At 46.0% G+C, this 12,120-nt stretch overlaps 1 protein-coding gene across 3 annotated transcripts in view; it reads left to right on the forward strand.

The window, feature by feature from the left end:
• Positions 1 to 7,019, forward strand: part of NOL4L (nucleolar protein 4 like) — a 49,841-nt gene extending 42,822 nt beyond the window's left edge. For all 3 annotated transcript variants that reach the window (XM_089665553.1, XM_089665556.1, XM_089665554.1), the window contains exon 8: positions 12 to 7,019. In XM_089665553.1, coding sequence (XP_089521679.1) covers positions 12 to 211 — 200 coding nt within the window. In that variant the 3' untranslated portion in view covers positions 212 to 7,019. The remainder of the gene's footprint in view (positions 1 to 11) is intronic.
• Positions 7,020 to 12,120: the final 5,101 nt, after the last annotated feature.

Genomic DNA, 12,120 nt, shown 5'->3' on the forward strand with positions numbered 1-12,120 from the left:
TCTTGAAACAGGTCCAACTGATCTCAGCATGAAGTCTTCGGCTTCTGGCAGCACCCCCACCAACTCCACCAACCGGGCAATGCCGTGCGCCCAGCTCAGCCCCACGGAGATCGGAGCGGTGCGACAGCTGATCGCCGGGTACCGAGAGTCGGCCGCCTTCCTTCTGCGCTCAGCCGATGAACTGGAGAATTTAATATTGCAGCAGAATTGACCTGAACCCTCGGGCCCGGCCCTCGGCCTCTCACTCTACAGACTGAGAGAAGACAGCGAGGTCCCTCCGCCCCCCCCCCCCACCCCCCACCCTTCTTCCCAGTCGCAGACACTGAACTTGCTCACCGAGCAGGAGCCATATTTTATCCCGCTGGGCAATCGGAAAGGACGCTGTCCCTGCGCTTACCGCGCTCTACTGATAGAACGAACTCCGCCCAGCGGCGGGACGGACGTCAATCGCATATTTATTGAGATAAGGATTTCTTCTTTTATTAATTTATTTTTCTGATTTTTTTTTTTTTTCATTTGTACAATATATTCGTGTTTGTATGTGTGTAAGTGGACCCATCGACTAACCGGAGCAAAGTCGTTTTGTAGCAGGGTAATTCCCAAGAAAGCTCGCAAAACGGCCTGCGCTCTGTAAAGGTGACAGGTACACCTTGAAGAACTTTTCCCATCCAACGGTCATTCCATCTCTTCCCAGCGTCCATGCCGTTTTTGGCTTTGGCTGGATCCATTCCACTACGCCATTCTTTCAAGGTCCACTTTGACATTCCACCATAGACATTGTTCGCACTCCACCAAGGAGCAAGGGGGAGCTCATTTTTCTTTACTGTCCTGTCTCCTCCCTAGCTCCTGAGACCTTCCATCACCTTTTTTTTTGGACCATACCATTCCACACTCACGCAGGTGACGTCACACTAAATCGGGCTAAGCAACGAATGAAATACCTCCTTCATCCTCTTTCCACCTCTCATCCACCGGGGCTGCTGAATCATGTTAACACACTAACATTTGCTTATTGCTGCTATAGATCGCCTTTTTTTCAGGTAAACTCAGCCGCCCCCCCTTCCTCTCTTGACCACGAGACCTCTTCTCCTTGCACGTCCGTTCTTACAGGTGTTTTTTGCACAGAAACTAACCCCCCGACTACACACAACTCAGGCGGACAACCGGCTCAACCCTCAACCTGAACCTTTTGGTTCGGACCTCACTTTACTGCTCTCTCCGTCCCGATTAACGAACCACTGTCTCCGTTTTTTGGTCCACCTCATTTCAGAACATTCCATTTGAAGTCGCCATTTTCTTTTTTTCCCCCCCCCCGCTTTTTCTATAATGTTTTGGTTTTTCTTTTTGTTACGTGTTTTCTTGTAAAGCCATTCCTCCTGCTATCGTCCTTTATATTCACATCAAGGCAAGCACTTTGCAACTAATGATTTTGTTTTTTTTTTTAGGGTGATTCAGGAACTTTTTAGGACTCTGTGTAACTAAGGTAGTCCTCAACTGCGAGCTGCATTGTGTGCGGTGACTGTGGATTCACAGCTTTTAGCGGCATCGCTTCTGTCGGTCGTTGTAGCTTTTTACCGTGGCCGTCCTCGCGTGGAGGATGAGCTTCCGCTAAGCACTTGGTGAACCTTTTTTTTTTACTTTTTACCAGACCGACCTCCTCTTTAAATCGGTCACGACTCACTTACGACTTTCTGTCTTTGTAGGTGGGGTTTGATGCACTGACAACAGAACAAGACCCGGCAGCCTTTTTTTTTGTATAATTTTTGTGGTGCTTTTATTTCTTTTCTATTATTACTTCGACTTAGCTCAGTGGTTCTCAACCTTCCTAATGCCGCGACCCTTTAATACAGTTCCTCATGTTGTGGTGACCCCCAACCATAAAATTATTTACCCAGTAATTAGAATTCATGAAGTGTCGTTTTACCTCCAATACTGCTGCTTTCCACACAGTAGCTGCTTTCAACACAGTAGCTGCTCTCAACACAGTAGCTGCTTTTAACACAGTAGTTGCTTTTAACACAGTAGCTGCTGTCAACGCAGTAGCTGCTCTCAATACAGTAGCTGCTTTTAACACAGTAGCTGCTCTCAACACAGAAGCTGCTTTTAACACAGTAGTTGCTTTTAACACAGTAGTTGCTTTTAACACAGTAGCTGCTTTCAACACAGTAGCTGCTTTCAACACAGTAGCTGCTTTTAACACAGTAGCTGCTCTCAACACAGTAGCTGCTCTCAACACAGTAGCTGCTCTCAACACAGTAGCTGCTTTTAACACAGTAGCCGCTCTCAACACAGTAGCTGCTTTTAACACAGTAGCTGCTTTTAACACAGTAGTTGCTTTTAACACAGTAGCTGCTCTCAACACAGTAGCTGCTTTTAACACAGTAGCTGCTCTCAACACAGTAGCTGCTTTTAACACAGTAGCTGCTTTCAACCCAGTAGCTGCTTTTAACACAGTAGCTGCTCTCAACACAGTAGCTGCTTTTAACACAGTAGCTGCTTTCTACACAGTAGTTGCTTTTAATACAGTAGTTGCTTTCAACACAGTAGCTGCTTTCTACACAGTAGTTGCTTTTAACACAGTAGCTGCTTTTAACACAGTAGCTGCTTTCTACACAGTAGTTGCTTTTAATACAGTAGCTGCTTTCTACACAGTAGCTGCTTTTAAGACAGTAGCTGCTTTCTACACAGTAGCTGCTTTCTACACAGCAGCTGCTTTCTACACAGTAGCTGCTCTTTACACATCGGAAATATGTATTTTCCGATGGTCTTAGGCGACCCCTGTAAAGAGGTCATTTGACCCCCAAAGGGGTCGTGACCCACAGGTTGAGAACCACTGACTTATCTGAACCACACGTTCCTTCCGACAGCTTTACTCGCGGTCAACGCGTACGTCTTCTTTTTTTTTAAATTTTGGTCTGTTCTAATTTCGGACTACGAGTGTCCTGTTTACATATACGGATGCCCCAGCTCTTGCAGGATCCTGGGGTAGAGGGGACAGGAGGGGGGGGGTCACTCCTCTCCTTACCAAAAGCCACAGGTATCCCCTGGCAGCAAACGGTGGCGCCTTTTGAAGCGCGTGATTCACTTTACTCCCACTGACTCAGGTAGAAAGGAAGTCACACTTGATGGCTACTGGGTTTACGGACTGGCTTCCGAAAGTTATTGGATCCGCCCCCTTTTTGAATCCGTGAAGGTGAGGCCACACCCACGTTTGCTTGAAATGCGTGGTATGGCCAACTTACGTTCTATCCAGGGGTGGACTGACCATTTGTGAACTTGGGCACTGCCCGAGGGCCCAGGGTCAGTAAGGGGCCCCATGAGATGCCCCTGGTACATTTCATAGGCTTTTTTGGGTGTGGTTTAAGTGTGGGTGAGGACACAGGGGCCCCATGATCCCTTATTGCCCGGGGGCCCCATGAGGTGTCAGTCCGCCCCTGGTTCTGCCTACAACATATATAGTGTGAGGGCCCACCTGATTAGATATAGACCCTCACACCGCACAAGACTAAGCTACCCTGGCTGTTTGAATTAAGCGTGATCCATTGGAAAGCTTTAAAACAAGATGGCGGTATACGCCGTGGATGTGCCGAGGGAAGCAATTTGATTGGTTTTTCCATGCTAGCCTGAGCCTGTCACCAATCTACGTAGAGTAGTGCTTAGTGGTGCACCGAAATGAAAATTCTGGACCGAAACCGAAAATTTGCTTGGCCAAAAAAAACGAAACCGAAATGGACACTTTTTTTTTTTAAATATTTTTTTTTATACATTATTGTGATATATTCTACTTTTTATTTAATATCTTGAATTTAAATGACAATGAATTTAAAAAGTACAATCCAGTAACGTAAGAAAATAACTTTTATTGAAAGTAACGCACAAAAAATTGGACAGAAAATAAAATTAAATATATGTAAAATTAAAAAAGTCAATAGGGGGGGGATTTGGCATTGAAGTCAATGGGATGCGATTTTGCATTGAAGCCAATAGGGAGCGTTTTTGCATTGACATTAATGGGACGCAATTTTGCATTGCTGTTAACGGGATGTGATTTTGCATTGAAGTCAATGGGACGCGATTTGGCATTGAAGTCAACGGGACGCGATTTTGCATTGGTGTCAATGGGACACATGTTTTGCATTGACGTTAATGAGATGCCATTTAGCATGGACGTTAGTGGGGCGCAATTTTGCGTTGACGTTAACGGGACGCGATTTTGACATTGAAGTCAATGGAACGCGATTTGACATTGAAGTCAATGGGATGTGATTTGGCATTGAAGTCAATGGGATATTTTTGCATTGAAGCCAATAGGTAGCGTTTTTGCATTGGCGTCAATGGGACGCAGTTTTGCATTAAAGCCAATAGGTAGCGTTTTTGCATTGGCTCAGTTTTGCATTGATGTTAATGAGATGCGATTTTGCATTAATGTTAATGGGACGCAATTTTGCGTTGACGTTAATGGGACACTATTTTGCATTGAGGTCAATGGAACGCGATTTTGCACTGAAGTCAATGGGACGTGATTTTGCATTGAAGTCAATTATCATTATATGCACCTTTTTCCTTCTATAGGCAAAAGGCTGATAACCTGATTTTTGGCTGATAATTTTTGGCGGCCGATATATCGGTGCATCACTAGTAGTGCTACACTGTAGAGTGCAGGTTACAGAAATACTACATTGTCTGGCAGTATGAAGAGTTTCCTGTGACAATAGTAGCTCAAATGAAAAGTCAGGCTTGGCTGGCTACATTCATGGCAACAGATGTGGGAAGACCTCTTCCTCAGGGTCCCTCCGCAAGGGGTTTTGGGTGGACTTTTTTCCTCCTATATTGTGTGAGGGTTGGCTTTAAGGGGGTGTCCTTGTTAGCCTCCAGCAATGTAGTGTATTTCGGTGCTAGGTAGGGGTGCAGGTGACTGATGAGCACCTAAAATCAGTGCTGGGTGGAGGTGCATCCAAGGTCCACCCAGCATTGGTGGAAGCGGGTGAAGACACCAGTGTAGACCCAAGTTCCCAGCTTCATCCCCCAACATCAGCCATTTCTTTTACCCCCGATGGGTTTCTAACTGATTTTAGAGCAGACCTTTTTTCCCTGGGGTAGGTAGAAAGGTTGATATAGTTACCTTTCCTGACTGTCTACAGTGCTTGGACCTGGTCATGTGATCTCCACTGAGGGGTATAATCGGTCAATCTGAATTCTGCAGAGAGCCGGCACAATGGTGATATCAGCAAAGGGTCATCCTTTCATAAACATGGTGGATAACAGCCATAAGAGACACCAACCAACGCATTTCGTCTGCTTAGGCACTTTATTGAGGATTAAGCGGACGAAACGCGTTGGAACTTCTTAGGGCTGTTATCCATGTTCATTAACCTCTTCACGCTGGCCAAATGCAAATGTGCGGCCTCCCGGCGTCTGGGCCTGGACGCTGAGCGGCCGCACATTTGTGTTCTATAAAAAGAAGGACATATGTGCTGAGAGTGTGTACCCTGCATGCTCCCAGCACACATGTCCGGTACTCACGGAAAGTTCCTGATCGCCTCTTTCGATCTGGATCTTTCCCAATCATGTGACCACCGTGACGGCGTGTCACGGCGGTCACATGACCCCAAACCCCTCCCTGCCTCCTGTCTTCTGAAACCCTTAAAGGGCGGGGAGGTTCCGGCGTGAAGGGGTTAATAAACATGGTGGATAACAGCCATAAGAGACACCAACCAACGCGTTTCGACTGCTTAGGCACTTTATTGAGGATTAAGCGGCCGAAACGCGTAGGGGTGTTATCCATGTTCAATAAAGGATGACCGTTTGCTCTTTTCCGAAAATTGTTACATTGTTGGAGGTTTACAGAGACCTTCCGGCCAGAGCACCGGATTTTCGGAGCGGTGGTTGTAGCGCTGATCCTCCCCTATGGCGGCAGTCACATGACCAAGTGATTAAGAGAACCTGCGGGCAGCACTAGTTGGAGCGCAGCTTTCCTACCCCCACCAGCTAAGGTTGGTATTCCAGTTCTTGTTGTTTTTCCATCCCAGAAAATCCGAGGATGCCCGAGCCCTGGTTCACCCAATGCGGCCCTGGATCGATTTCAAAGCCGCCAAACCGCGCGACTTGCCGCAAATCTGTGCAACTTCAGGCACAGATGTCAATGCAAGTCGCATATGAAACCACAAAAAAAAAATAGCGCAGGAACCTTTTTTTTAATGTCGGAGCAACTCCGAACGGTTCCATAGCCACGAATAGGGTGCGACTTGCCGTGCGTCTTCCATCTGTCAAGTCGCACCGGCGTGAATCGGCGCTAATCGTGATCCCAAGAAGAACGCCTGCGGGCAACTTGGCTAAAAAGCCGCGGCTCATGACCGTAATGTCAGCTATGCAGGTTTTTCAAGGCCGTTAAAGAGAACCTGTCAAATGTTTGTTTTTTTAGCAACCGTTTTGGCTCGATATCTTAATTCAAACCGCCTCTGTAGCTCACTTTGATGCGATTTCAGAAGACCTCGAATCCTTTGCACTACCCGGCTGTCCCGTGCACCGCCCTGCACTCCCCCCCCTTTTCTTTGCACTCCTCCAGAGCCCCTCCCCCCACGCTACAGCCCCCTACAGCTGCACTTGGTTCTTTAGAAGCAGATGAGGCAAATTCAAGGAAAAAAAAAAACAAAAAAACCTAATATATATAATATATTACAGAATGATATTTATTGTCCCCATGCTTTCTTTTTATCGGTAAATGTGATTTTAGTTATTATAATTTGTAGGATGCTTTTTATTTTTTTGATCCTGTAGGATGTGATGTGTTTAGCAGACAGACTCCTCCCCCCTCGTCCTCTTTTTACAGACACTACCAGGCGCTCTATGACACAGAAAAAAAACAAAAAAACCCAAACGGTGTTATTATAAAAACGCAAAAGTGCACTGACTTGCCACAAAGTGGATTTTTTTTTTTCCCTTTTTAATATGTATGTCATATGTAAAAGGCTAACTAATGATTAAACGCCCACTGCATAATAAAAATATACCACCTTTCACACGGAGTGTGCGCAGTCTCATTCATGGAGGTCACAGGCGTCTTGTATGTTGTATGTGGACTACAGAACACGCGGCGTGGAGTCCAATTGATACATGGGATGTACTGCAACGTACGCCTGTAGTAGGGCTGCGTGTACCCGCACATGGGATGTACTGCAACGTACGCCTGTATTAGGACCGTGATTACCCGCACATGGGATGTACTACAATGTACGCCTGTAGTAGGGCCACGTGTACCCGCACATGTGATGTATTACAATGTACGCCTGTAGTAGGGCCGCGTGTACCCGCACATGGGATGTACTACAACGTACGCCTGTAGTAGGGCTGTGTGTATCCGCACATGGGATGTGCCGCAATGTACGCCTTTAGTAGGACCGCGTTTACCCGCACATGGGATGTACTACAACGTACGCCTGTAGTAGGGCCGCGTTTACCCGCACATGGGATGTACTACAACGTACGCCTGTAGTAGGGCCGCGTTTACCCGCACATGGGATGTACTACAATGTACACCTATAGTAGGACCGCGTTTACCCGCACATGGGATGTACTACAACGTACGCCTGTAGAAGGGCTGCATTTACCCGCACATGGGATGTACTGCAACGTACGCCTGTAGTAGGGCCGTGTTTACCCACACATGGGATGTACTACAACGTACGCCTGTAGTAGGACCGCGTTTACCCACACATGGGATGTACTACAACGTACGCCTGTAGTAGGACCGCGTTTACCCACACATGGGATGTACTGCAACGTACGCCTGTATTAGGACCGTGATTACCCGCACATGGGATGTACTACAATGTACGCCTGTAGTAGGGCCACGTGTACCCGCACATGTGATGTATTACAATGTACGCCTGTAGTAGGGCCGCGTGTACCCGCACATGGGATGTACTACAACGTACGCCTGTAGTAGGGCTGTGTGTATCCGCACATGGGATGTGCCGCAATGTACGCCTTTAGTAGGACCGCGTTTACCCGCACATGGGATGTACTACAACGTACGCCTGTAGTAGGGCCGCGTTTACCCGCACATGGGATGTACTACAACGTACGCCTGTAGTAGGGCCGCGTTTACCCGCACATGGGATGTACTACAATGTACACCTATAGTAGGACCGCGTTTACCCGCACATGGGATGTACTACAACGTACGCCTGTAGAAGGGCTGCATTTACCCGCACATGGGATGTACTGCAACGTACGCCTGTAGTAGGGCCGTGTTTACCCACACATGGGATGTACTACAACGTACGCCTGTAGTAGGACCGCGTTTACCCACACATGGGATGTACTACAACGTATGCCTGTAGTAGGGCTGCGTTTACCCACACATGGGATGTACTGCAACGTACGCCTGTAGTAGGGCTGCATTTACCCGCACATGGGATGTACTGCAACGTACGCCTGTAGTAGGACCGCGTTTACCCACACATGGGATGTACTGCAACGTACGTCTGTAGTAGGACCGTGTTTTCTTGCACATGGGATGTACTACAACGTACGCCTGTAGTAGGGCTGCGTGTACCCGCACATGGGATGCCCAGGTTTTCTGTGCATCTCTGTGCAGGCGGTCCCATTCATGTCTCTTGTGATGCAGCGGACGATGCGCCCAGTTTGTCATCCGTGATGCATTAGAAGCATACAGGGGAGAGAAGGAAGCACGCACCGAAGCTCCATCCCCTCCTGAAATACGCCTCTAACGCGTTTCGCCCATCACAGGTTTCAATAATATGTGAATCCTCTCCTTGTACAACTCATTCAATGTAAAATGGGAATGAAAGGCGAAACGTTTGTTTATAGATTTTAGAATGAAAAACTTTTGTTTTGATTCGTAAAGTCCCAGGAGATAGCAAGGAACAATGCTAACAGTCTGCCACCTACACACACACACACACACACATATATGCACACACACACACACACACATATATATATATATATATATATATATATATATATATATATATACATACACACATTGATACATACACTCTCATACACACACACACACACACACACACACATATGTACAGTGGGGCAAAAAAGTATTTAGTCACCACCAATTGTGCAAGTTCTCCCACTTACAAAGATGAGAGAGGCCTGTAATTGGCATCATAGGTAGACCTCAACTATGAGAGACAAAATGAGAAAACAAATCCAGACAATCACATTGGCTGATTTGGAAAGAATTTATTTGCTAATTATGGTGGAAAATAAGTATTTGGTGAATATGAAAGGTTCATGTCAATACTTTGTTATATATCCTTTGTTGGCAATGACAGAGGTCAGACGTTTCCTGGAAGTCTTCACAAGGTTGGCACACACTGTTGCTGGTATGTTGGCCCATCCTCCATGCAGATCTCCTCTAGAGCAGTGATGTTTTGGGGCTGTCGCTGGGCAAACCGGACTTTCAACTCCCTCCAAAGGTTTTCTATGGGGTTGAGATCTGGAGACTGGTTAGGCCACTCCAGGACCTTGAAATGCTTCTTACGAAGCCACTCCTTTGTTGCCCGGGAGGTATGTTTGGGATCATTGTCATGTTGGAAGACCCAGCCATGTTTCATCTTCAATGCCCTTGCTGATGGAAGGAGGTTTGCACTCAAAATCTCACGTTACATGGCCCCATTCATTCTGTCCTGTACATGGATCAGTCGTCCTGGTCCCTTTGCGGAGAAACAGCCCCAAAGCATGATGTTGCCACCCCCATGCTTCACAGTAGGTATGGTGTTCTTTGGATGCAACTCAGCATTCTCTCTCCTCCAAACACGACGAGTTGTGTTTCTACCAAACAGTTCTATTTTGGTTTCATCTGACCATATGACATTCTCCCAATCCTCTTCTGGATCATCCAAAAGCTCTCTAGCAAACTTCAGACGGGCCCCGGACATGTACTGGCTTAAGCAGGGGGACACGTCTGGCACTGCAGGATCTGAGTCCCTGGCGGCGTAGTGCGTTACTGATGGTAGCCTTTGTTACGTTGGTCCCAGCTCTCTGCAGGTCATTCACTAGGTCCCCCCGTGTGGTCCTGGGATTTTTGCTCACCATTCTTGTGATCATTTTGACTCCACAGGGTGAGATCTTGCGTGGAGCCCCAGATCGAGGGAGATTATCAGTGATCTTGTATGTCTTCCATTTTCTAATTATTGCTCCCACAGTTGATTTGTTCACACCAAGCTGCTTGCCTATTGCAGATTCAGTCTTCCCAGCCTGGTGCAGGTCTACAATTTTGTTTCTGGTGTCCTTCACCATAGTGGAGTTTGGAGTGTGACTGTTTGAGGTTGTGGACAGGTGTCTTTTATACTGATAACAAGTTCAAACAGGTAGAATATAAACAGAGATCCTCCTGCGCAAAAGGGAAATAGCCCTACTGTAAGCTGCCAACACTTAATCTGTTACCCAAACAGTGAAAATATCAAAATTACATAAATAGTGCAGCGCTCAAAACTAACTTATATACACAAATAACTGTGCTCACATACAATGGTGACACACATATAGTGAAATGACCTCAATTATAAGTGCCACTTAATGATGATCTAAGGTGCCCACATAATCACACAAATATATGTAAAACGCATATAAACAACGTATGAAAACGCATATAAAAAAGTCCTCACTGGAAAATAATTTTAAATAATTTAAAAAATGTAAAAAGTGCTCCAAGTGTGGTGATGTAACCACACTTAATTAGATTTATCCTCAAAAAATCAAACACAAACAAAATTGTCCATAAATACTAGTGGCACACACATGCAAAGTGCATAAAAGTGCAAAAAATGTAAAAAAAAATTTGTGCAAAACAAATGTGTCCTTATTCCACAGCAGTGCAACTCTTCCCCTCCTACGGCTAGATTGCCTCCTCACCTCCTTACATCGACCCCTAAGGGCCACACAGCATTCAGGATCTCTCTGGATCCTTATCCCCTGGAGATCAGCACTTCTCCTGCCGTCCTGGATCACTTTGAGGGTATTTCGATTACCCCCACTCAGAAGCTTCTATAGGATGATTACTCACCATCCAGTGAGCAAGAAAGAAAGAGATCCTCTAAGTGCAGTATTTTAAAGCCAAAAAACACTTTAATGACAGTGTTTAAAAGACATATAGCCACTCACATATTTTCATATTCCTCTTGACTCGACATGTGGGTGTGCTGCATGTAATCAGAAGGACTTCCTGGGTATACCAAGATGGCGGTTGGCGCCGGAAGTGCGTCACCGCGTACCGGAAGTTTGGCGTGCTAGCGTGCCTACGCGTTACGTCACTGTTACTCGTGACTTCCTCTGGGAAGAGGAAGTCACGAGTAACAGTGACGTAACGCGCAGGCACGCTAGCACGCCAAACTTCCGGTACGCGGTGACGCACTTCCGGCGCCAACCGCCATCTTGGTATACCCAGGAAGTCCTTCTGATTACATGCAGCACACCCACATGTCGAGTCAAGAGGAATATGAAAATATGTGAGTGGCTATATGTCTTTTAAACACTGTCATTAAAGTGTTTTTTGGCTTTAAAATACTGCACTTAGAGGATCTCTTTCTTTCTTGCTCACTGGATGGTGAGTAATCATCCTATAGAAGCTTCTGAGTGGGGGTAATCGAAATACCCTCAAAGTGATCCAGGACGGCAGGAGAAGTGCTGATCTCCAGGGGATAAGGATCCAGAGAGATCCTGAATGCTGTGTGGCCCTTAGGGGTCGATGTAAGGAGGTGAGGAGGCAATCTAGCCGTAGGAGGGGAAGAGTTGCACTGCTGTGGAATAAGGACACATTTGTTTTGCACAAATTTTTTTTTACATTTTTTGCACTTTTATGCACTTTGCATGTGTGTGCCACTAGTATTTATGGACAATTTTGTTTGTGTTTGATTTTTTGAGGATAAATCTAATTAAGTGTGGTTACATCACCACACTTGGAGCACTTTTTACATTTTTTAAATTATTTAAAATTATTTTCCAGTGAGGACTTTTTTATATGCGTTTTCATACGTTGTTTATATGCGTTTTACATATATTTGTGTGATTATGTGGGCACCTTAGATCATCATTAAGTGGCACTTATAATTGAGGTCATTTCACTATATGTGTGTCACC

Source organism: Staurois parvus, unplaced genomic scaffold (assembly GCF_062004578.1).
Source record: "Staurois parvus isolate SC_StPar_1 unplaced genomic scaffold, SC_StPar_1.0 ptg002240l, whole genome shotgun sequence".
In the NCBI taxonomy this organism is placed as follows: Eukaryota; Metazoa; Chordata; class Amphibia; order Anura; family Ranidae; genus Staurois; species Staurois parvus.